This window comes from Gigantopelta aegis, chromosome 4, assembly GCF_016097555.1.
Source record: "Gigantopelta aegis isolate Gae_Host chromosome 4, Gae_host_genome, whole genome shotgun sequence".
In the NCBI taxonomy this organism is placed as follows: Eukaryota; Metazoa; Mollusca; class Gastropoda; order Neomphalida; family Peltospiridae; genus Gigantopelta; species Gigantopelta aegis.
Window position 1 is genome coordinate 58,629,125 of NC_054702.1, and position 23,372 is coordinate 58,652,496.

At 32.8% G+C, this 23,372-nt stretch overlaps 1 protein-coding gene across 8 annotated transcripts in view; it reads left to right on the plus strand.

Annotated features, from left to right (window-relative positions):
- LOC121370829 (anoctamin-1-like) overlaps nucleotides 1–23,372 on the plus strand; it is a 79,608-nt gene that overhangs the window by 25,545 nt on the left and 30,691 nt on the right. For 4 of the 8 annotated variants that reach the window (XM_041496324.1, XM_041496323.1, XM_041496326.1 and 1 more), the window contains 7 exons: nucleotides 705–787; nucleotides 3,183–3,203; nucleotides 11,340–11,492; nucleotides 12,302–12,397; nucleotides 14,463–14,507; nucleotides 21,945–22,093; nucleotides 22,836–22,954. In XM_041496324.1, the coding sequence (XP_041352258.1) occupies nucleotides 705–787; nucleotides 3,183–3,203; nucleotides 11,340–11,492; nucleotides 12,302–12,397; nucleotides 14,463–14,507; nucleotides 21,945–22,093; nucleotides 22,836–22,954 (666 nt within the window). The remainder of the gene's footprint in view (nucleotides 1–704; nucleotides 788–3,182; nucleotides 3,204–11,339; nucleotides 11,493–12,301; nucleotides 12,398–14,462; nucleotides 14,508–21,944; nucleotides 22,094–22,835; nucleotides 22,955–23,372) is intronic. The other 4 variants (XM_041496328.1, XM_041496327.1, XM_041496329.1 and 1 more) reach the window with 1 other exon arrangement.

The following is a 23,372-nucleotide window of genomic DNA, read 5'->3' on the forward strand; positions in this document are numbered from 1 at the left end:
CTATTTGACTGGCACCATCTTCTTATAATTATGACACAATCTTCTTACATTATAACACATTCATCTACAGGGTCATAGCTTGGATTTTTTGTGTGTAGGGGCAGGTGAATTCTTGGAACGGACGCACATGGAAGGTGTTAGACTTTAGGGGGTCCGGGGCATGCCCCCCAGGAAATTTTGAAATATAAAGGCTCTGAAATACCATATTGGGGAGGTTACAGGATTTTTTATTGCCCCACCCCCACCCCCACCCACTGCTAGCTATGGCCCTGATATTATATTGTTATTAGGTGCAAAAACCAAGTGGTAAAGTGCTTGCTTGATGTGCGGTCGGTGTGGGATCGATCCTCGTTGGTGGGCCCATTGAGCTATTTCTTGTTCCAAACAGTGCACCACGACTGGTACATCAAAGGCCGTGGTATGTACTACCCTGTCTGTGGAATGGTGCATATAAAGAATCCTTGCTGCTAATTGGAAAGAGTAGCTCATGAAGTGGCGACAGCGGGTTTCCTTCCTCAATAACTGTGTTGTCCATAACCATATGTCTGACGCCATATAACTAAATAAAATGTGTTGAGTGCATCGTTAAATAAAACATTTCCTTCCTTCTTGAACATAAAGCACTACATGTATTACCATTTTATAACACAGTAAATGTAAAGTTTGTTTGTATGTTTTATACAATAGTGTTGTTGCTGTTGCAGGTGTAGGCAGTGATGCGGTGACACCAGATGATGATGAGGATGCCGATGGGCAGGCAGTTGATCCTTGTCAACAGAAACCCAAGGTAATTAATTACGTAAATTAATTAGTCTCTCTAACAGTCAAGGTGGGATGTTGATGTAGGTCAGTGGTCGAGTGCTCACCTGAAGTGGGATGGGCTGTAGGACTGATCATTCAAACTGTGGTATGTGCTGTCCTGCCTGTCTGGTCGAGCACTCACCTGAAGTGGGATGAGCTGTAGGTCTGATCATCCAAGCTGTGGTATGTGCTGTCCTGTCAGTGGTCGAGTGCTCACCTGAAGTGGGATGAGCTGTACGACTGATCATCCAAAATGGTATGTGCTGTCTGTCAGTGGTCGAGCACTCACCTGAAGTGGGATGGGCTGTAGGACTGATCATCCAAACTGTGGTATGTGCTGTCCTGTCTGTCAGTGGTCGAGCACTCACCTGAAGTGGGATGGGCTGTACTGATCATCCAAACTGTGGTGTGTGCTGTCCTGTCTGTCAGTGGTCGAGTGCTCACCTGAAGTGGGATGGGCTATAGGACTGATCATCCAAACTGTGGTATGTGCTGTCCTGTCTGTAAGGAAGTGCACATACAAAAAACCAAATCATTTGCTGTTTGTTTGTTAGGAGTAGTTTATGTGTTGGCAGCAAGTTTCTTGTATCACAGTCTGGATCACATGTTGAAACAACCATATGATGCCACATAGCTGTATAGTTTGTATTAAAGACAGAGCAACAAAGATTGGAATAAAGTTCATAAAAAACCCCAAGTAACAGACACGTTTATGTCTATAAATATTATATAAGTATAATTTTGAATGTGGGAAGATGTAAACTATTTATAGAGTGGCTTTGGGTAGTGTTTGCAATTTTTGTTTAGTTTTTCATATTAGACCACAGTAAACTTGTTACAGTGCGAGTTTGGTAAATGTTTAGTTTCTGTTTGTGTTCAGTGATAAACTTGCAATATAAAATTGTTACAAATTAAAATATTCGTTCTTTAGATCACCTATATTGAGTAGACAATAGAACATTTTTATAACATTTTTTATTCATAGCCTTAGTATTTTGGTGTGTGTCAGATTCATGTAATACTTTATTTATTTAATCACATTTCTGTTTCAAATATAAAACCAAATTCACCTGCACACAAACATATCATCAATGACCTAAGAAAACCTTGTATTTGCATCTTTTATGCTTTTCAGGAGACAAAAAACCCTGTTTTGTTATATAATTATACAGTGTAACAAATATCTCTATAACATGAAGTATAAAGACTTTAATTATTCTTTGTTATAATTCTTAACAGCTATTTGTTACTTTGATTCAGCTGTAACAAAACAGGGTTTTTTTTTGTCTCCTGGAAAACATTAAAAAAATGCAGATATATGAGTTTTCTTAGTTCAGTGACTGTATACATGCATGTATGTGTCTATATTCACATACACATCTACACACATACATGTATATATGATTATTACAAAATGAAAATATAGCTGTATTCTTATTGGTCAAAAACCAGTCACGATGACCTTCCGTAAATAGTGATATTGCCCTAAGACGGTCCATCAAAAGTGATATTGCCCTGACCAATGAAAATAAAGATGAGACAAAATTCTGTGCAATTAATGAGTAGGCAACGTAATGCAACATCAACTGCTAATTCTAATGTAAACAAGCACAAACTTGTGGCAAAACGCTTTGCTGTCCTTTAACAAAAAGATAATATCTTTAGTCATACCGAGTTTAATTCCACAAATATGACAAAAACAAGGTCAGTAATCGTCAGATTGTGTAAGGAATATTTTGCAGATTTAGAAACGTACATGATACATCAAAATGCAGTTCAAATCGGCACTCTCAGGATTTTATGTTACAAATAAAAAAATGCATTTGGAGGTAATCAGTAACTGTTCAGTATAAATATATGTTCAGATTTATCACATTTTGTGTTTTATTTTGCTATTAGTATGATTTTGACACTATTGCTGGTTATAATGTCTCGAATTTGATTTTTGTCTTGGTAATTTTTCAACTGTTTATTACCGCATTCCTTTGTGTGTCATACAACGTCATAGGATTACGTGACATCACTAAATCCCATCAGTTTTAACGCATTGTGGGAAATTATAAGCATTGGCGTATTTCGATTCTAATAAACAAAGCAAGAATGTGTGAGTGTTATGGATGACATTATGTAATAAAACAATTATTGACCACATTTCGGGTAATATCATGTTTTATGGACCAAAGAAATTAATATTGACCGAGGTCCCATCACGAGGAATTTGTCAACGGCTGAGGTCAATATCAATTTCTTTGGTCCATAAAACATGATAGTGCCCTCAATGACAGTCAATAATTGATAAGTATACTTACACATACATGTACATATACAAATATACATATATTGCATATGTTGAGATTTCAAAGTTTACATTGATTTGTCAGAATGTGAACCTCGCGTCTGATGTGAGTATTATGGATGGATTTAAAAAACACAACAGATGTGTGTGTGTGTGCAAAGCTTTTGACTTAGAAAAGTAACCATATTTAAAGTACCTGTGTGAACTTAAAGAGCATTTAATTACTCTTTCTAATAAACCTTTCAGGCCTGTATGCAGGGAGGATGTGATGGGTGTGTAAGCACCCCCACCCCTAAATTACCAATGGTCCACTTATTTTCTATCAAATTTAAATAGCGTTACATAAACATTTTGGGGGGGGGGGGTTGACATTGTTGGTCCCATCACGAGGAATTTGCACCCCCATTAAAACTCCTGCATACGGGCCTGCCTTTAATTTCTGACTCTATCCTCTGTCCAGCTCCTTTAAAACATACTGAATTTAGCAATAGCAGTCTTGCTTGCATCATCTCAGTTTATTATCATTTTTAATGGTCCTTACTGTTATTTCCAATACCTTAAATTGATAATATTGTCATGCAATGATGAATAGTGTATGTCATTATTATACAATGTAAATACATGTAGTACATTACTGTAAATATTTTCCAGATGAATAATGTAAATAAAAACAGTGATCTTAAACATTTACTTATATATACATGTACACATGTATTCAAAAATGTATGTAGGTACATGTACATGTATTGCTGTAATTTGTAATGTCCTTGTTATTATTATTATTATTTTATTATTAAAGATAACACTACATGTGTATACACATACACAGCATGTAATACCTACATACATGTGTGTATATATATATATATATATGTATATATATATATATATTGTTATTACTTGATTTGGATTCAAGAATGTAATGGCATCTACATACATGTATGTGTTTGCCATTCTGAGTGTACAGTACATGTATGTTTGTGCATGCAGCATGGACAAAAAATATCTTACTACTGATAAGCTTGCACATTTTATTAGTTCCGGAGGGGACTATGGGTTTCATCTCTGTCCTGTCTTTCTTTGTCGGTCGGTCTGTTCATCTGGCTGTCCCACATATAGTTTTCCGGATGTTTGTTTTAGAATGCCTCGAGATAATATACTATAATAGATCACATTGGACTTTCATGACGATTAACCCATTTTGGACAGAGTAATGGTCTTTAAAACTGGGAGATATGAAAAACCCATTTTGGAGGTGTTTTTTTTGCAAAGCCTAAAAATATTAATATGAAATTTTTTAGATACCTTTATCATGTACTGTTACTGATCAAGTTTTAACTTTTATGGTGATTTACCCACTTTTCACAGAGGTATGGCCCTGGAATTTAAGAGATACACATGTATGAAAAATTGTTGGGTTCTGTAGGGAACATATATTGCTTTTAATTTGCAGTACTCTCAGAATGCTTGCTATCTTTGTTGATAAATGTAGGTTTTTAATATTTAGCCAAATTATATTACTTACATTTATTGATGCTGTAAATAATATACATGTACATGTACTATGACACACCTCATGATATGGGAAACTCATATCGCGATATATTGGGATACAAAAATTCTCATAATACTTATTTGTATACTTAAAGTTAAACAAAAAGGCAATAAAATAATTTGAATGGGGTATCTTATATGCACGTGCACATGCACATAAAGATGAGATTACAGTTAACATTAACACAAATATGCATGTTTGGACAGTACTATAGTACAAAATGTACTTCTGTATCTTTTGGTATCCATATTTGTTTGCAGGTATGCCTCAAAAATGCTTAATGAACTACATTTGTGCATGTGTTACAGACAGACACAAACATTTCCGTGTGTGGATATTTCAATTTTTTCTGTTTTCTTTTTGACCCGCATAATCTTCTGTTCGATACAAAAAGCATGTGCATGTGCATATAAGACACAAATATTAAACTTTATATATTATACATACTTGTCATGCTGACGTAATTCATCTGTTTACTGATTTTATATTAAGTACATGTACCATGTGTGTGCATATTGCCAGTTTTTCTCTTTTCCTTTTGACTCACATAATCTCCTGTTCCATGCATGTACACATGTAGATGATACAAAATGTGCATGTACATACATGGATAAGATACAAATAACTGTACATTGTATATATAAATTTACTTGTCATCCCTTACGGAAATAACTTATACAAACTTATAAGTGGAATATACTTTACTTATACGCCACTTATAAGTGGCCTATAAGTTACCCATATATTGGTATAAGTGAAGTATCAGTGTGTATAAGTATAAGTGAAAAGAATGGTTAACTGATACATCACTGATACTCCACATATATTTCACCTATAAGTGGTTTATCAGTGGTATAAGTGAACTGGAATTAAGACATTTTTTGTTTGTTTCTATAAGTGAAATATAAGTAAACTATTAGTTTGGAGATAGTCCTTTTGCAAAGGAAATGATGTGTTCCAAATGAACGGGAAAAAAACTAAGTCCAAAACATTTTCATGGTTATTTTTTAAAAATTCATAACTTCTCACAGGATTTATCAAATTCATTGGGAACAGTGGCTAAACAACCAAACATACATGTAACAGAATTTGATAGTATTTCCAATAATAATTTTTAAAATTATTAATATTAATATTAATACACATGATGCTATATGATTATAATTATCCCATGCTACCTCCCCACTTAAATAGACCCTCCAGACTCACCACCTGTCACAATAAATATCTGTAAAATTATAGCTGTAGGGCAGAGGGGTGTAGATGGGGGTGGGGGTGAGCTCCATTTCAATGTTTATTACAGTATGGATTTATTTTATCTATTAATAGTAATTTGTATTTACATATAAAAAAAAGTTAATTAACTTTAAAAAGAAAGAAAAACAAAGACAACAACAATGACATCAAGAATTCAGATGGAACAAGGGATTATTATGAGAGGTGCAAAATCCTGAGATTAATAGCCTTGCCATGGTGCAACTTCAAAAGGACTTAATTCAGATACCACTGTGTGGGTCTCCAGTCAGTAGGAGGAAACTACAGAAAAAACCCAAAATGGCGGCACCTGGACATTTTCTTTGTGCACATGTGTTTTGTTAAGACTATACCTCATGTCCGTGGAACAAGTCTATCATACAGGAAAACTAATTTGGTAAGTATATGACTACATGTAGCACCTATTTTTTAATTTTAACACTTCATGTTTTTCATTTAAAAACCATGCATTACAATCATTGTTGGATTTTCAAATAGACAAAATGGCGGCATTCCTTTGTCTGATAAATTCTTTTCATTTATGTTAATGCATGTGCATAGACATTTCATTTAGTGAATACAACTATAGTTCAAACTATAGTGCTGATTATAGTTATTTTGTCACATAAAGGTTTGGTGTTGTTAAGTAATTAGTAGTAATTAATTAAAATATACTTGTGGTTTCCCCCTGTTACCAACAAACATGATTTTTCTTTCTTTTTTTATGTCAAGGCAAATTTTAAAGTTTTTAAATCCATATGATCAATTAATAGCTTGGAAGTATTAATAAGTTATAATTTTTAATCAATATAATTTTTATCATTGTGACTATAGGAGCAATGGAGGAACATTTGTGCCATTGTACATTAAAACAGTTTATGTGATAAAGCCAACTTGAAAAGCATCATATATATATATATATATATATATATATATATGTATTTTGATTAAATGAACTAAAATAATTTATGTAATGTTCATCAACTTCTGCAATTCACAAACACTGGAAGTCTTTAGATATCACCTTACAAAGGGATTACACAGCTCCACTAATTGGGGCAATAAAATGTCTATAGGAGAATGGGAGATGTCACCTGATTACTTTGTACCTCTCTTATCAAAAGGATGTGTATCTCTACTTCTAGCAGACTGGGAGTAATTAATTTACTTCACACAGTTCTAATTAAAAGCCCAAGGGAAATGGGGGCAGTTGTAATGACTGACATTTTAAACAGTAACATGAAACATATTTGTTAGCTTTTATGTTTGCTTAATACACATATTAATTTTTATAAGCCCAATCATTGCATGTTAATATCATTTACATTAAACTGTTCTAAAGTCAGAATACCTAGTGTTTTGTTCAGAAAAATAAAGATGCTACAGAGAACACCAAAAGAAAAACCTAGAGTCATCATATTTTTTTTACAAAATGCAAAATTAAAATGGATGTTTTCATTTATTCACCAGTTATAATATATCTCCAGATACATACATGTTGTAATGATTCATGTACTGAACAAATCAGTCTGACTGATGTTTTATTAAAGTTGATCATCCAGCTTTAATATCCTCAACATGTACATACAAATACATGAAACTTATGGAAACATAATCAGTTGAATCAGAGAAATTTATAAACAGTTATTACTTATTTGCATGATTCTTTCTAGTAGTTTCCAGAACTTAAGAGTTTAAAAATATATGTATATACATGTGTATTTTATTTTCTGGTTTCTTCTTAATTAAAATTAAAGTTCAACATTGAATATTTCAAAGTCTGTTTTAATACAAAAATTAATGTTTATTCTACAGATTTGATTAAATATTTTTTTAAACTATTATTTTTAGAAGTAAAATTGAAAATTTAACTGAAAGTTAGTTTTTTCCTGAAGTTTTGATTCCCCACATCTGAAACTTGGTAGGCTGTGATTCTCTAACTTAGTCTTTAAAAACTAATAGAAAGAACTAAATGTTTACATTAAACAATTGCTAATTACATAACAGATCTATTCAGACTATATGAAATATTTTTTTCTTTTGCAGAATCCCATCTGAATGTTGGATGACATATATCAAGATGGCACTGAACAAGACATAACTGAAAAAAAGGGATGTGAGAGAATCCAATCTAACATTTAAAAATAAATATTCATTTATATTATTTATAAAATATTTCTTTGCATATACTGTTCAGATATACATGTATTAGTGGGTCACTTCGGGAAGAATGAAACACCACTTTGTTAATAGACTATTGTGCTTCAATTTTTATGTCTTGCTGACAGTTTACAGATATGGTGTGGAAGTGCTGTCATACTGTACTGGTGACATAAGAATAATAACTTTTTCAAACAATTATATGAATTAAATGGGTCATGGGAATTCCCATGGTATTCATGGATTTTGAACCTGTTGTTTCACTCTTCTTTTTTCTTTTCTTTTTTCTTTTTCTTGACAAAACATTTGTTACCAGTTGGTAGCTTGACCAAAATTAGTGTCCATTTCTGTGGGTGGAGATAGGGTCAGTCGCATTATAATACAAAAATTACCTAAGAATATTGAAATTTGGTCTCCAGAGACAGATTGCTGCCTAATTTCATTTGTTTAATGATGTCACCAGAGTACTGATTAGTTCATCACTGGCTACTGGATGTAAACAATTAAATTGATAATTAATTCTGACCCATAGTATTCAGAGGAAGCTCTCTACATGTTTCAAAAGCAGCAAGTCATCTTTTATATGATCTTACCTCAGACAGGACAGAACATACCACAACCTTTGATATTCACTTATATTTCACTTATACTTCACTTATACAGCGTTTTTATAAAATATCAGTGAATCACTTATACTTCACTTATACAGCAATGTTTGTAAATATCAGTGAATCACTTATACTTCACCTATACTTTACTTATACAACAGTTTCTGTTAAATATCAGTGAATGACTTATACTTCACTTATAGTGGGGGTTTTTAAAAATATCAGTGAATCACTTATACTTCACTTATATTTCACTTATACAGCATTTTTTTTAAAATATCAGTGAATCACTTATACTTCACTATACAGCAATATTTGTAAATATCATGAATCACTTATACTTCACCTATACTTTACTTATACAGCAGTTTGTGTTAAATATCAGTGAATCACTTATACTTCACTTATACCTGGTACTTCACTTATAAGTCACTTATATATATCTAACACTTCTGTTAAATATAAGCGAATGACTTACACTTCACTTATATATATGGTTAACGCTTCACTTATAGGTCACATATACTTTGTATAAGTGATACCTCATTTGCATACAAAATCCTAATCATTTACTTATAAGTCACTTATACTTGAAAAGTATTAACGACTTATACTTCACTTATAAGTGAAAAATATAAGTCATTTCGGTAAGGGATGCTGAAGAAATTCATTGACTAATTAATTTAAGCTTAATTTAAGCTTCTAGCTTACATGCAGGACAGTAATTTACTTTTTATGCTAATTATTATAATAGCTTTTTGCTTAAATTTAGATATAATGTTTTTCATTTTAATTCAAGCTTTTTTTAATTATATATACACTTACAGAAGCAAGAATATGACCCTTTTTAATTTTAAACTTATTTATGTCAAGTTAATTTTAAATTGATATGAAGTTCATTGTCATTAGCAACATTCACACATTATGATTGTTGTCATAATGAATTGACCAAACAAAAATGCATGCTTGCGGCAAGGTTGTCGCAAGGTACATGTAGTTACAACCTTGTTACAAGATTGTACAAGCAATGCAAGCTATCTGCAAGCTAACATTTAGCTCACATAAGGTATTCTGTAAGCTTCCCGCAAGCATATTTTCATTTTGCAAGCTTAAATAATTGATGCATGCTTGCGCAAGCTAGCTGCATGCTTGCTGCATGCATATCTTCAACTCGCTAGCTTCCCGCAAGCATGTTTTCATTTTGCAAGCTTGCTGCATGCTTGCTGCACAGTATTAACAAGCGTGTGGCAAGCTTTTTACAACCTAGTTGCAAGCATGCAAGAAAAGCTTGCAACAAGCTAGTCGCATGGTTGTAAAAAGGTTCCAAATACTAGCTCAAAATGCAGTAGTTATGCAGTTGTTGCAAGGTTGTTACCAGCTATTTAATAAGCTTGCAATTTTTGTTTGGTAGTGACCTAAATTGAATTGTGTGGGAAGGTGTTATGTCACAAGATTCTGTGATGTCATACAAATACATTTGGGATTTATTCGATTTTATGTAAACTAAAACAAAAGAATGTGCAAAGTGACAGAACTTTTGCCAGGTGTACATTAATATGCTTTGATTGGCCAAGTACAATTATTTTATTTGAAATTTAGCACTACATTTACAAAACTAATTTTCAAAATCAATAGAAAGGCATAATTGTTTTCACTCAATTTGACGTGTAAGTGGGGATTACTTATATTATTACTACATTGTATTATATATTATTTTTTCACATCATTTACTTAACACAACAAAATCAGAAATGATATCTAATTACATGTGTTGAAATTGTAATTACCGGTAGATGTAAATCTGTTGACGTTAGACTACCTGAACTTCAAAATTCACTTGAATCAGTTTCTAACTTTGCTTTTGATGTTGCATATATATTTATATACAAGAAGTGTTATTTAAATTATGACAGATAATCTTTTGCTTGTTACCGGCCTTGGTGGCGTCGTGGCAGGCCATTGGTCTACAGGCTGGTAGGTACTGGGTTCGGATCCCAGTCGAGGCATGGAATGTTTAATCCAGAGACCGACTCCAAACCCTGAGTGAGTGCTCCGCAAGGCTCAATGGGTAGGTGTAAACCACTTGCATCGACCAGTGATCCATAACTGGTTCAACAAAGGCCATGGTTTGTGCTACCCTGCCTGTGGGAAGCGTAAATAAAAGATCCCTTGCTGCTAATCGGAAGAGTAGCCCATGAAGTGGCGACAGCGGGTTTCCTCTCAAAATCTGTATGGTCCTTAACCATATGTCTGATGCCATATAACCGTAAATAAAATTTGTTGAGTGTGTCATTAAATAAAACATTTCTTTCTTTCTTTCTTTTGCATATGTTAATTGCAAAAGTACATTGTATCTATATTTAACTCTATACTAGTAATTTGCATATGTTATACTGTCCATCAGTGGGCCCAATGAGTTATTTCTCATTCTAGCCAGTACACCACGACTGGTATATCAAAGGCTGTGGTATGTGCTGTCCTGTCTGTGGGCTGGTGTATATAAAAAATCTCTTGCTACTAATGCAGATTTTTTTTAGCGGGTTTCCTCTCTAAGACTATATGTAATAATTACCAAATGTTTGACATCCAATAGCCGATGATTAATAAATCAATGTGCTCTAGTGGTGTCGTTAAACAAAACAAACTTTATTTTATACTGTTTCAGGTGCGCAACATCTATTTCAACGATGGAGTACGTCGTATTGACTACATCTTGGCATGGGACGTGAAGACGAAGAAACAAGAGGAGAGTCAACAGGCGAGGGAGATCTTTGAAGAGAACCTCCTAAAGGAAGGACTGGAGATCGAACATGACTTGGTTTGTTGTTGCTAATGTAGAGCTGTATATAGGGAGTGCAATGTTAATACCACAGGTGTATTTGAAATAAATAACAAAAACCCTATATTTTCACTACATACCAGTACACGTCTCAGAGATTTATTCAGAAATTTTCGGCCGAGTCCCATGTCTAAAGAGATTGGGAAACTTAACACAATTTTATCATAATTGTGTATTTATTTAGGACATTGAATGATGGCAATGCACTATTATTAAAAAATAATTGATCAAAAGAGACAATCACAAAAATATTTACATCTTCTCATCAAATACGGAATTTTCAGTGTCATTTGCTTTTAGGAAGGGGGCTATGTTTGGTACATGTACTTCAGAATGCTTGGATTAATCCCTTTGTCTTCAGTAATAGTAAACAACAAAAAAGATATTGTAATATTGAGATGAATAAAACTATATTTGGATATAATATGGTTCAATCTGTTTTCTTAGACATCATCTAGGATTCAAAACGGTTGTATTCCTTGTTGACACATGCATATGATAGTTTACTAATGTTTTTTTAATTTGAAGATTGGCAGTCATTATTTTTTTGTTAATGTGTATATCAAGAGTAAAAAGCATGTGCCGAACATGCATACAATATATCCTTATTAGTATCTTTACTTGACCAACCTAAAAAAAGATAATAATATGAATTATTGTTATGATCTTTTATTGATCATGATTTCCTTTAATATAGAAAGTCAACTCTAAATTATTCTTAATCTGTCACATTTATATTTGGTTTTAAATTATACATATGTTTGTAAATATCTGTGATATATTTGCAGAGAGGCACGGAAAGTCATTTCCTGAAAATCCATGCACCAATTAAGTTGCTGTGTCGCTATGCCGACCTTCTCAAGATCCGAATCCCAATGAAACAGGTGAGATTAGGTTATTTGTAGATCTGCTGATTTTTCTTGCATGCCAAGACATTGCTTAATGTAGAAAGTACATTATAGAGTATCATAAATATTCATGAAGCTTCTGCCAAAAATATATTCCATATTTTAGCTTTCTGTATAAAAAATGAATTGTATATGTAGTTACATGTAAATGGCTTAGAAAAAGAACTGCCAAGGTGGTGGAAACTTCTAGTCCTTGAATGAAGTTACATTTGACTGAGTTTATAGGATGAAATTTCAAACAGCAATGATGTAGTTTTGATATCCTTATTTGGTATGTGAAGGGATGAGACGGTACATGTCATGTTCTATTTTAATTATGAATGGCGGTTACTTTTCCCCATCCAAGGTTGGTGCAATTTATTTAAACATTTTAATTTAAAATTATGTTTATTGATTCATAACTCTTAAGGTGAGTTTGGACAGGATGTAACTCAGTTGAAGAGCACTCACATTATGATTGCCCGATTGCCCTTGCTGGATTTTGGTTTTCCTCTGTCCCAACCAGTGCACCATCAATGGTACATCAAAGACTGTGATGTGTATTGCCATGTCTGTGGGAAAGTGCATATAAAAGATCCCATGTTGCTTTATTGATAAGATTAGCCTTTTTTCTCTTAATATTTTTGTCTCTATTGACTACCTAGTCAGTGGGCCCATTGGGCTATTTCTCATTCCAACCAGTATATACCACGACTGGTATATCAAAGGCTGTGGTATGTGCTATCCTGTCTGTGGGATAGTGCATATAAAAGATCCCTTGCTGCTATTCGAAGTGACAGCAGGTTTTCTCTCTCAATATCTGTGTGGTTCTTAACCATATGTCTGATGCCATATAACTGTAAATAAAATGTGTTGAGTGCGTCGTTAAATAAAACATTTCCTTCCTTCCTTCCTCTATTGACTAAATTTAGAAAAATAAACATCTTAAACACTACTCATAGTTTCAAACAGACTTAGGTGTCATTATGCAAAATACTCTTTCCTTCCTTGTAAGGTAAGGTGTTGAGTCATTAAAAAGCTAAAAAAATAATTTAAATATAGTGAGCTAAAAAAAAAGTGCAAATATAGTAACTCACTTCTTCCAAGTTACTGAGTTATGCTCTGAATATCTTACAGTGAATTATTATATAACTGAACATTACTGCAGTTAGCTTGTTTTAGCATTGACTAGTCAGTAGAATGTTCATCATCACAAAGCCAGAACATTGCACTTCTAGTGAATATGAGTAAATTTGTCACACGAAAATAACAACTATTCATAGACCAAAATCACTTACAAAAGTCATTTGTGCTTAAGCTGTAATCTTGCTTTTGCAATCAATTAATAAAGCAAAGCTTGGATTGCTGATGGTGACAGAACATTTCATATTTTATGTATTAAGGAATTGTCAAGACTGAGTAGGTATTATTAGTGTTTCTTCTGACTTCAGTGTATATTATTAATTTAAAATTAATCTCACAGTTATCACATGTATCCCTTGGAAAAAGTTTATGTTTTTCTTTAAATAATTTTTAAAATTGTTTTTGTTGTTTACTCTTGGATGATCTTTGAAAATTGATTGTTACATGTAGGCTTGATTAATAGTTAAACTTTGTTGTTAAATCCCTTGTTATAATTAGTAACCTGTATCCAGCTCAACTTCATTCAAGTTTATTTTGTTATACATGTATTAGGGTATAAGCTGGGCCCAAACAATTATTGGCAAATTCTGGAGTTGAAGTATATCGGTCACCTGATCACCTATACATGTAGCTCCCAACTGGTTTCAGTTTGACTCATCCAGGAGCCCGGAACTTTTACATATCATTTCAGCTCAATAAAAAACTGTTTTTTGTTTCATTTTCAAATTAACATTTTGGTGATTTAAACATAAAAATTGATTCACCAAATTGATCTGTTAATTGGCATTTGAAGATTTGGTAAGTGGCAGCTTAAACCCTGCATGTATGGTGACATCTGAATGTTTATTTTAATTACTCTCATTGCTATTATATTTCTTAACTAAATTTTAAGAATAATTAAAATGTATTTTCTTCATAGACACTAGCTCTTCAGCATATCAAGGACAAATATGAAGACTGGGAGGTTAGAACCCACTTTAATTTGTTTTCATATTACATAACTTTAACACTGATTAATGCTCATCTAATACTTGATGTACAGTCTGTTACTTTTAAACACTAATTTGTGCTTTATCTTTAAGATCTTTTATACTGACATTTTAAGCTGTGTTTGTGTTTAATAGTCGGGATGACACAAACAGGGTTTTATCTCTCAAATGTGACTGAGAATGCAGATATAATTTTCATTTTTAAACTAACAAAGGTTATGTGGCAGGGAACATTTTTGCTTTAAAAATCTTGATTAGCTACATATCTGGTCAATTGAATATTGATTAGCAACTACTGTTTAATGTTTTGAAATTGTGTAGAGATTTCTGAAACTTGTGTAGGAAATCGCGACGTGATACTAAACAAAATGTTCCTGTGTCGACACAGAGGCTTTCTTAGATTGCTCAAATCTTAATTTTGGTGAAATACTTTACTTGAATTTAATACTGTTATAAAAAGGATATTATTGCACTAGGTTATGTTTTATTTATTCATGTTTTAACTAATATTTTGACAAAATGTCTGCTTTTCGGGGAACTAAGATCAGTCTAGAATAAGGGAGATAAAGCTCTAAATATGTTGTCTTTAATGCTTCTTTAATTTTATCTTGATCTGTTTTACGGTTTCCATATTTATTACTCTGTATATGCCATATTAAAAAAACAGTAAGATGTACCAGTAACTGTTTTAAAAGGCTGAAGTACTATAATTCTAACGTTAGAAACAAAAGTGCCATGAAACTAATATTCATAATATTGTTTTAAACGATACTTTGAATCCAAAATTTATATTTTCCAAATAAAGTTGACTATTGTTTGATTTGCTATAATATTAAAAAGATAACAAGTGCATGACATAAAATGCCTGTGTGACATCATGTTTTGAGATAAAGTATAAGAAAATTAGCAAATTTTGTTTGAAAACATATATCCAAATGTGTAGCTGTGATACTACTTCATGTAGGTATAAACATTAATCTTTATTTGGTAAAAAATAATGGCATATACATGAGTAATGTATTCTTACGGCAATACCACATGATATGAGTGTCTTGTATGAGAATAGCCATGAGAATAGCTGATTGTGATAAGACAAACATTACAATTTCATCGGTTGCTGAACAATTGGCTATTTTCGTAGGAGACACTCCTGTTGTGTGGTGTCGCCTTTACAGGTACATGTAGTCTAGTTGCTTTTTCGTGTAGCTTCAGCTATATTTTCTATATGAAATTATGCTTTCTTTCATCTGATTTAGAAATAAGTTGCTTCAGTGTAATAGCACTAAGTTATAACGAGTGACTTTACATCAGATTGTAGTAACTTTAGTTATAGTATACAATGTATGTAGATTTATATTTAAGTTTTTATAAGTAGACCTAAATTAAACAGTTTAATTATACTGTTTTTCTTTATTATATTTTAATATTACCAGATGTAAACTTTTATATTTTATTTAATATTATAAAATATTTTGGAAAAAAGAGAGATAATTCCTTACAATTCAGTTTTTACTTAATGGAATAAATTGATTTTATATTACATCCAATTTTGACCTGTTACTTGTCTTTGTGTTGTGCAAGCTTTCCATGGTGTATAATTTGATTTTCTTGACTTGATGCTTTCTTTCAGAGGGTTGCAATTTTAATAAACGTGAGACTCGGGTCTTAAGATTTGTGTATGGTGGAATGGAAAATTATTCAAACAATCCACAAATAAGATCTAACGACTTAAGGTGTAAAGTGGGTGTGCTTGGCTCAGTTTTAACACATTAACTTTGCTAAAAAACCTCAATCAGCTACATGCACGTGACCGTATAATATTATGTGGAATTTTAAAAACAAAGAGTTCAGTCTGAACTAAAGATTACTATACCTGCATGTAGAGTAGATCCAGTGCATGTGGGTTTGTTCAAGTCTAAACTTTACTAAACCAGGTAAGTTGAAAGGTTTTAATGGTAATACAACATCAAAACTTACTTACCGGTATTACAATTAACAGTAGAAGTGAAAACCAAAAGAACAGTCGGGTATGCATGTTCACAATCTAAGCAACATTGTCACTCTTAGTAGTACAAAATGTGTTATTTTAAATAGTTCATTTCTTCATAGTACAGGTCAAAATATTTAAATACCCAATAGTTTCTTCATTAATATTTTTACATTATCTTCTGGAAATTTTAGCGGACAATTGAAATCGCGGTGAGCTTATAATTTTATTTTTTAATAAATTGTTTTGTAACTTTTTTCCCTTTTTATGGATATATGTATCTGTGTGAATACTGTTGTCTTGTACAAACCTTATACAAACCTGATAACTAATAATTTAATTACCACAGTTAATAGATGTGATTTTGAATGCAGATATACCTGTACATCTGAGTCTTGTAACCTTGTAGGTGGATGAGAAAACTTGTTATGTGAAAAGGAGGAAATGGGTATGATCACGACCCGTGGTTTTGGTTACATTTGTGTCTCATTGTGCTAGAAAACAATAATGTGCACTTTGTTGCCGATTTTGCAGTCATAAACTTGCTTGAGTTTCAAGCTCATTTTCATGAACATTTCATGCCCATACGTTTAATTGTGTTCAGCATGCTTATATATCATGCACTGAACTTGACCCCGCTTTATAGTTACATGTATGTTAACTCGGGTTAAAGAGTTACATGATTGTATAGTTGGTGTGACTCGGCTATCTGTTTGGTTCATGTATATAATAATGTAAGTTTACATTTGATAAAATATATTACCCTAATAACAAACATTTTCCACATGATTGTCTGAGATATGGAAATCAATATGCATAGTTACTTGTTTTTGTTTGAGTAAATGTTTTCCTTTTGTTTATCTTTGATTATATCAGTGTTGTGTGTGTGCACGCACGTGTGTGTGTGTGTGTTCATTTGTCTGTGTGTCTGTGTATTTGCTTGTAGGTTTGCATATTTTACCTTTAGAGTTTTCTTGTTCTTGTCCTTATGCTAAAATCGACTTAAACACAAGGTGTTTGTTGTGTGTGCATGCATGTGTTATGCATGCATGCATGTTGTGTGTGTGTTAAATGATTCCATTTTCATTTTAAATTGTTAGTCCTTAAAACATTTTTTTTAAAGTTTGTCTTTATATACTTTGTATTAACAATTTTCATCTTTATATTACTTTAAACCCAACATTTATGAAATCAACATTTCATAAACTTTTAAGACGCATAATGATCAAACAACTGATAGGAGACATAAGTAAGTAATATTTCAACTTGAAATAACTGAGTCAGGTAAATGTATTGTTGCCACTCATTTGTGAACAACATCTGTACTACAATGTACGTATATTAAAGTAATAATTTCCTATGTTTTATAATGTTAGTTAACTCTTAAGTTGATTCACATATATTTTACCAACAGGTACATGTAGTAGGTAATCAAATATTCATTTACATGAAACATATTTGTGTTACTGGTGGGTTACATAATTTGAACTTACATTTTAATGACAGCACCTTTAAATATGTCCAGCTGATATAATAAATTTAAACAAAATAAAATGCAAAATATAAATATTTGTTTAAAATACACTTTATTTACTAAGTAAAATATCATATTTCTAGGGAAGTACTAGTTTTGACTGGTTGCATAGTATTACATGTACCTTCACTATTTAGTCAAGTTGCCTCATATCAGTTTGAAACACTTTTGAAATACATTGATCAGTATAGTGTAGTTCTTGTAACCTGCTGACTGTGGGTGTTAATTTAAGAACACAAGAGTTTCCCACATAATTGATTTGTACATGAACCTCATGCTACATGATGATACATGAACATAACAATAGTTTATATAATATATAGTGCGCTGATGTTTTGTCTAAATTAAAAAATAAATCAAGAAAGGCACAAAATCTTACTTTAAGCTTTTAGTGTTACAGAAATGAGTAGTTGAATTTGTGCTAAAGCAGTTCTTAGAATGATATAGTTAGCTATGCAGTACAGGTAGTGTCCTCTTGGGTGTGTTATGTAGTCATGTAATTAGTACAAAACAGATTTTCACCACAACAATGAACTTGTACAATAAAATTCCATACTGTAAACAACATTGTATTTGGGCAAGAATTCAGTAAAATGATAGGCCCATTCATATTTGATCAGCCACATTTATTTGCAAGTCTGGCATTGATAGACATATAATTATGTGTATGTTTATATTAATTATATGTGTTTTAAGTATAGGGAATGTCTGAGTAACTCTCCATTCCTGAAAAATAATGCAGACAAGGCCACTAAATCATAATGTTATGTGAATATATGTTATGTATGGAGTTTAACACCAATGAATTTGGTGGGTTAATTAAGTAGGGTTTCATCTGTCCATTACTGTTGAGACAATACTGTTATTTCGCAGGTGTACATGCATTTTAATTGTAAAAAATAAACCTTGACAAAGATTTTCCCACCCTCCATTTGTTCATCACTCCATCCCTAGTATACCTAGTATATACTACTCAAAAGAATTTAAGTGTCAAAAATTTATAACCATATAAGTTTCAGAGTGTATTAGATTGATGATGTAAACTACACCAATTTTTTTATTTATTGTTCCATATTTACAAAAAACCACAAATAAACGTCAATGTATACAAGAAAGTCACATGACATGCTGTCAAAGTTGAAGGTTGTCAAACATGGATTTTACACATTAGAACATTCGTTTAATAGTGTGTGAATCCACCCCTGGCGCGAATACACTCGACACATCGTTGCCTCATGCTGTTGATCAGACGTCTGAAGAACTCTTGGGGAATGGCCTGCCACTCTGCCATAAGAAGTTGACCCAGATCATGAAGGTTGGCCGGAGGGGCATGGTTATCCCGAACTTTCCTGCCTTATTCGTCCCAGGCGTGCTCTATTGGGGCCAAGTCAGGCGAATATGCTGGCCAATCCATCCTGGTGATACCTTGTTGTCTGAGAAAGTCCATTACCACCCTGGCGCGGTGGGGACTGGCATTGTCATCCTGCAGAACTGTCCTGCCGCCAATCTGCTGAAGGCCTGGGAGAACCAACGGCCGGATAATCTCATTCAGATAGCGGATTCCATTCAGATTGCCATCCACCACATAGAGGGGGGTCCTGTGGTGGATAGAGATGCCGCCCCACACCATGACGCTGCCACCACCGAACCGGTGACGTTGTCTAACGTTAACGTCAGCGAAGCGCTCCCCAGGACGTCTGTAGACACGAACCCGACCGTCGTTGAACTGGAGACTAAACCTGGACTCATCAGTGAACATCACTCGACCCCACTGAACACGTTGCCACCGCAGATGAAGCATGCACCAGTGACGTCTGGCCGTTCTGTGACGTGGTAGGAGTGGTGGTTGAACAGCCTGGCGACGGCAGTGTAGATTATTGGCTCTCAGACGATTGCGTATGGTTTGATCAGACACTCGAGTTCCAGTCGCAGTCCGCAGATTGTCACGTAATCGGCATGCAGTGGTTGTGCGTTGACATAGAGCCATATTGGTGATGTAGCGGTCCTCTCTATTTGTAGTGCTTCGGGGTCTTCCCGAACGTGGACGATTTCGAACAGAATTCGTTGCTTGGTACCGTTGCCACAGTCGGCCAACGACACTCTGACTGACACCAAGTCTCAGAGCAACATTTCTTTGCATATTGCCATCCTGAAGCCAAGCAATAGCCCTTCCTCGATCTTCGATAGTCAGTTGAAGTCGTACCATTGTCGAATTTGGAGTGTGCACCGTACACGAACGCAAGCTCCAATTATACGGAAATTCAGCATTGGGAACATGGAATACACGTGCAAAGCGTGCAAATGAAGCGCTTTGTGAAAAAGCAAGTTATGGGCACTTAGCTTTGCTTTCACCCTAATTTACGTGCAAATGTAAGCATGTTTTCGCCATTAGAACTAGTCCCACAGTGTTAATGACAGTGGATTTTAATTCATTTATGGGTTGCTTAGACCCACTTTCATCAAAATGGAACAATACCATGCGTGACATTATGGTCTAGCTAATATAATTGACATTCAGAAAATAATGTCGAAAATATCGTCTGACCCTTAAATTCTTTTGAGTAGTATATATTTTGGGATGTTACTGGTAAACCTAAACCTCCATTTTTTATGCATGCTTTTTTTTTTTAACCATTTGGTGTTTGTATAGTTAATATTAGTGATAAAAATAAGCAGAATATTTTACTAGTACATTTGACAAAATACATCTAGAAATCTACTTATCTGCCAATATTTTTACATATCCAAATAAATGGTTTGTTTTATTAAAGTACAAGGATGATGGTTTTGATTGCTCAGTATGAAACTGAATTAAACATTTTACTTGTCTCCTAGACAACCATTGAGGTACATTTTGCTTGTCTGAGCAGATTTTCACTGTCCAATGGACACAGTGCTTACATTTATTTCGAATGCTGACTATAATTATTTATTTATATTGAGTTGTTATGTTTTATAAATTTTATTATTATTTAAATATTTAAAAGAAATTAGGTTTTAATGTGGTATATATGTAGTAACAATTTTAAGTAAAACTAAAAATTACAGGTAAATATTTAATGGCACTTATAAAAACATTCCCAAATAAAATGGAAAATCATACTACCATAATCGTAATTACAAAATAAACAATGGTTAGTATTCTTTCATAATTCTTCTTTACACAGAATATTTGTATGTAATATGTATTTTTGTCATTCATAATTATACATTTTTCATTCTGTTAAATGTTATCATATTGTAATTAAGTATACATTTTCTTGAAAATACTCGAAGAAAATATATGACAAACAGACTTTGTTTTGGACACATTTGATCTCAGGTTCACATGTGTAAGATTAACAAGTGAAGAACACTTGAAATGAAATATGCTGCCATTTATTGACTTGGCTTTATTAGAATTACAAAATGACTTGAGGTATGTATCAACGAGAGAAGAAAGGAGTGTGTGTTTAACAGTCGGCAGGTAGTAAGTATGGTGCTTCCATGGGGCATCAGTCAGAATCATTGTGAAGGCTCTATTAGAAAAAACACACAGTATTTGTGCATACATGTACATGTATATACATACTGTTACACAGTCAAAGTAAAAATGACTTTTAACTTTTAAGAGTAATGTAGTATTGGTAGCAAACTTAATTATCTTAAAGGTTTTATATGATAAATATTTGTCAAACTACTCATTCAGAAGAAGAGGAAGAAAAATATATATGCTGTGTAAACAGAGTTGTAAAAGGTGTCATATATCAGTTATTATATCAGGATTGGAATATACAGTAAGTCTTAACACACAGAAATCATGCATTTCTATGAACATTTTAAACAGTATAACTACTTTCAGACACTATCAACACAAAGCATTAAATCGGAATATAATTTTTTTCCCCACAGAATCCAGTGAAGGGTTTGTCAACGCGTTTGTGGGCATCTATTGTTGGTTGTTTTCGCAAGTTCCTGACTCCTTTCCAACTGGACGAAAATGTACTGCCAAAGATCAAGCGGCAGTATACTTCTCCCTACAGCATGGATAAAGAATATCTGTAAGTGCATTCAGTAACTGTTTAGGCATGAAAGGAAAAGATAGGAATGTATAGGAACGCCTGGCCGCTCAGCTTTTCAAATTCCAATAATAGAACATTTGTTAGAATGGGGATTCCCTGAACATTAATTAATTCATTCATTTGTTCCAGTCATTCTATTCTTTCATACATTCTTTCATTCCAGTCTTTCTATTAATTAATTAATTATTCATTCATTCATTCATTCATTCATTCATTCATTCATTCATTCATTCCAGTATATCTATTCATTTTTATTAACAAATATTGCACAGCTGATGCTGCTAGTATCTTTGTTTTTAAAGCTGGACGTATCTTTCACCAAATATGAATTAAACATGAATTGTCAAATATAGGCCTACATGTATTTCATAATTCATCAAAACACTAATTTGAAAATCGCTTGGTCATTGTAGATCTTCCACCATTATTTTTATCTTTGGCTAATCTGACATTAAAAAATAGGTACTGATTTTGGATCAAACTTGCAGGCTTAAGACCTGAGTATGTCAATTTTTTTAAATACATTTATTTTTTGTACATTGAATTATGTGAAGTTTTTACAGGAAAAAAAACCTTTGTTTTGATTGAAATCCACATTTTAGAAAAACATTCTGAAATTTTTGTCCATGCAAGTCAGTTTAAACTCATCTGCAATTTTTTTTTCCAAGTATTTGAATTGTTTTCTGTTATTAGTACATAAGAACTATTTTTGTGATTTTAGATTTGAAATACCTAAAAATAGAGAGGAATTGTTTACCAATGCCACAAGAAGCAGAATAGTTGATTTTATTCTGAAGAGAAAGGCGTTTACAAAGGAAGAAGAAAAAGCCTACTCATTTGGTTTGTATTTAATATTGCAATATCAAAGTTTATTACCCTACTTCAGAGACTTTAAATAACATTTATATTTAATATTGCAATATCAAAGTTTATTACCCTACTTCAGAGACTTTTAATAACATTTGTATTTAATATTGCAATATCAAAGTTTATTACCCTACTTCAGAGACTTTTAATAACATTTGTATTTAATATTGCAATATCAAAGTTTATTACCCTACTTCAGAGACTTTTAATAACATTTGTATTTAATATTGCGGTATCAAAGTTTATTACCCTACTTCAGAGACTTTTAATAACATTTGTATTTAATATTGCAATATCAAAGTTTATTACCCTACTTCAGAGACTTTAAATAACATTTGTATTTAATATTGCAATATCAAAGTTTATTACCCTACTTCAGAGACTTTAAATA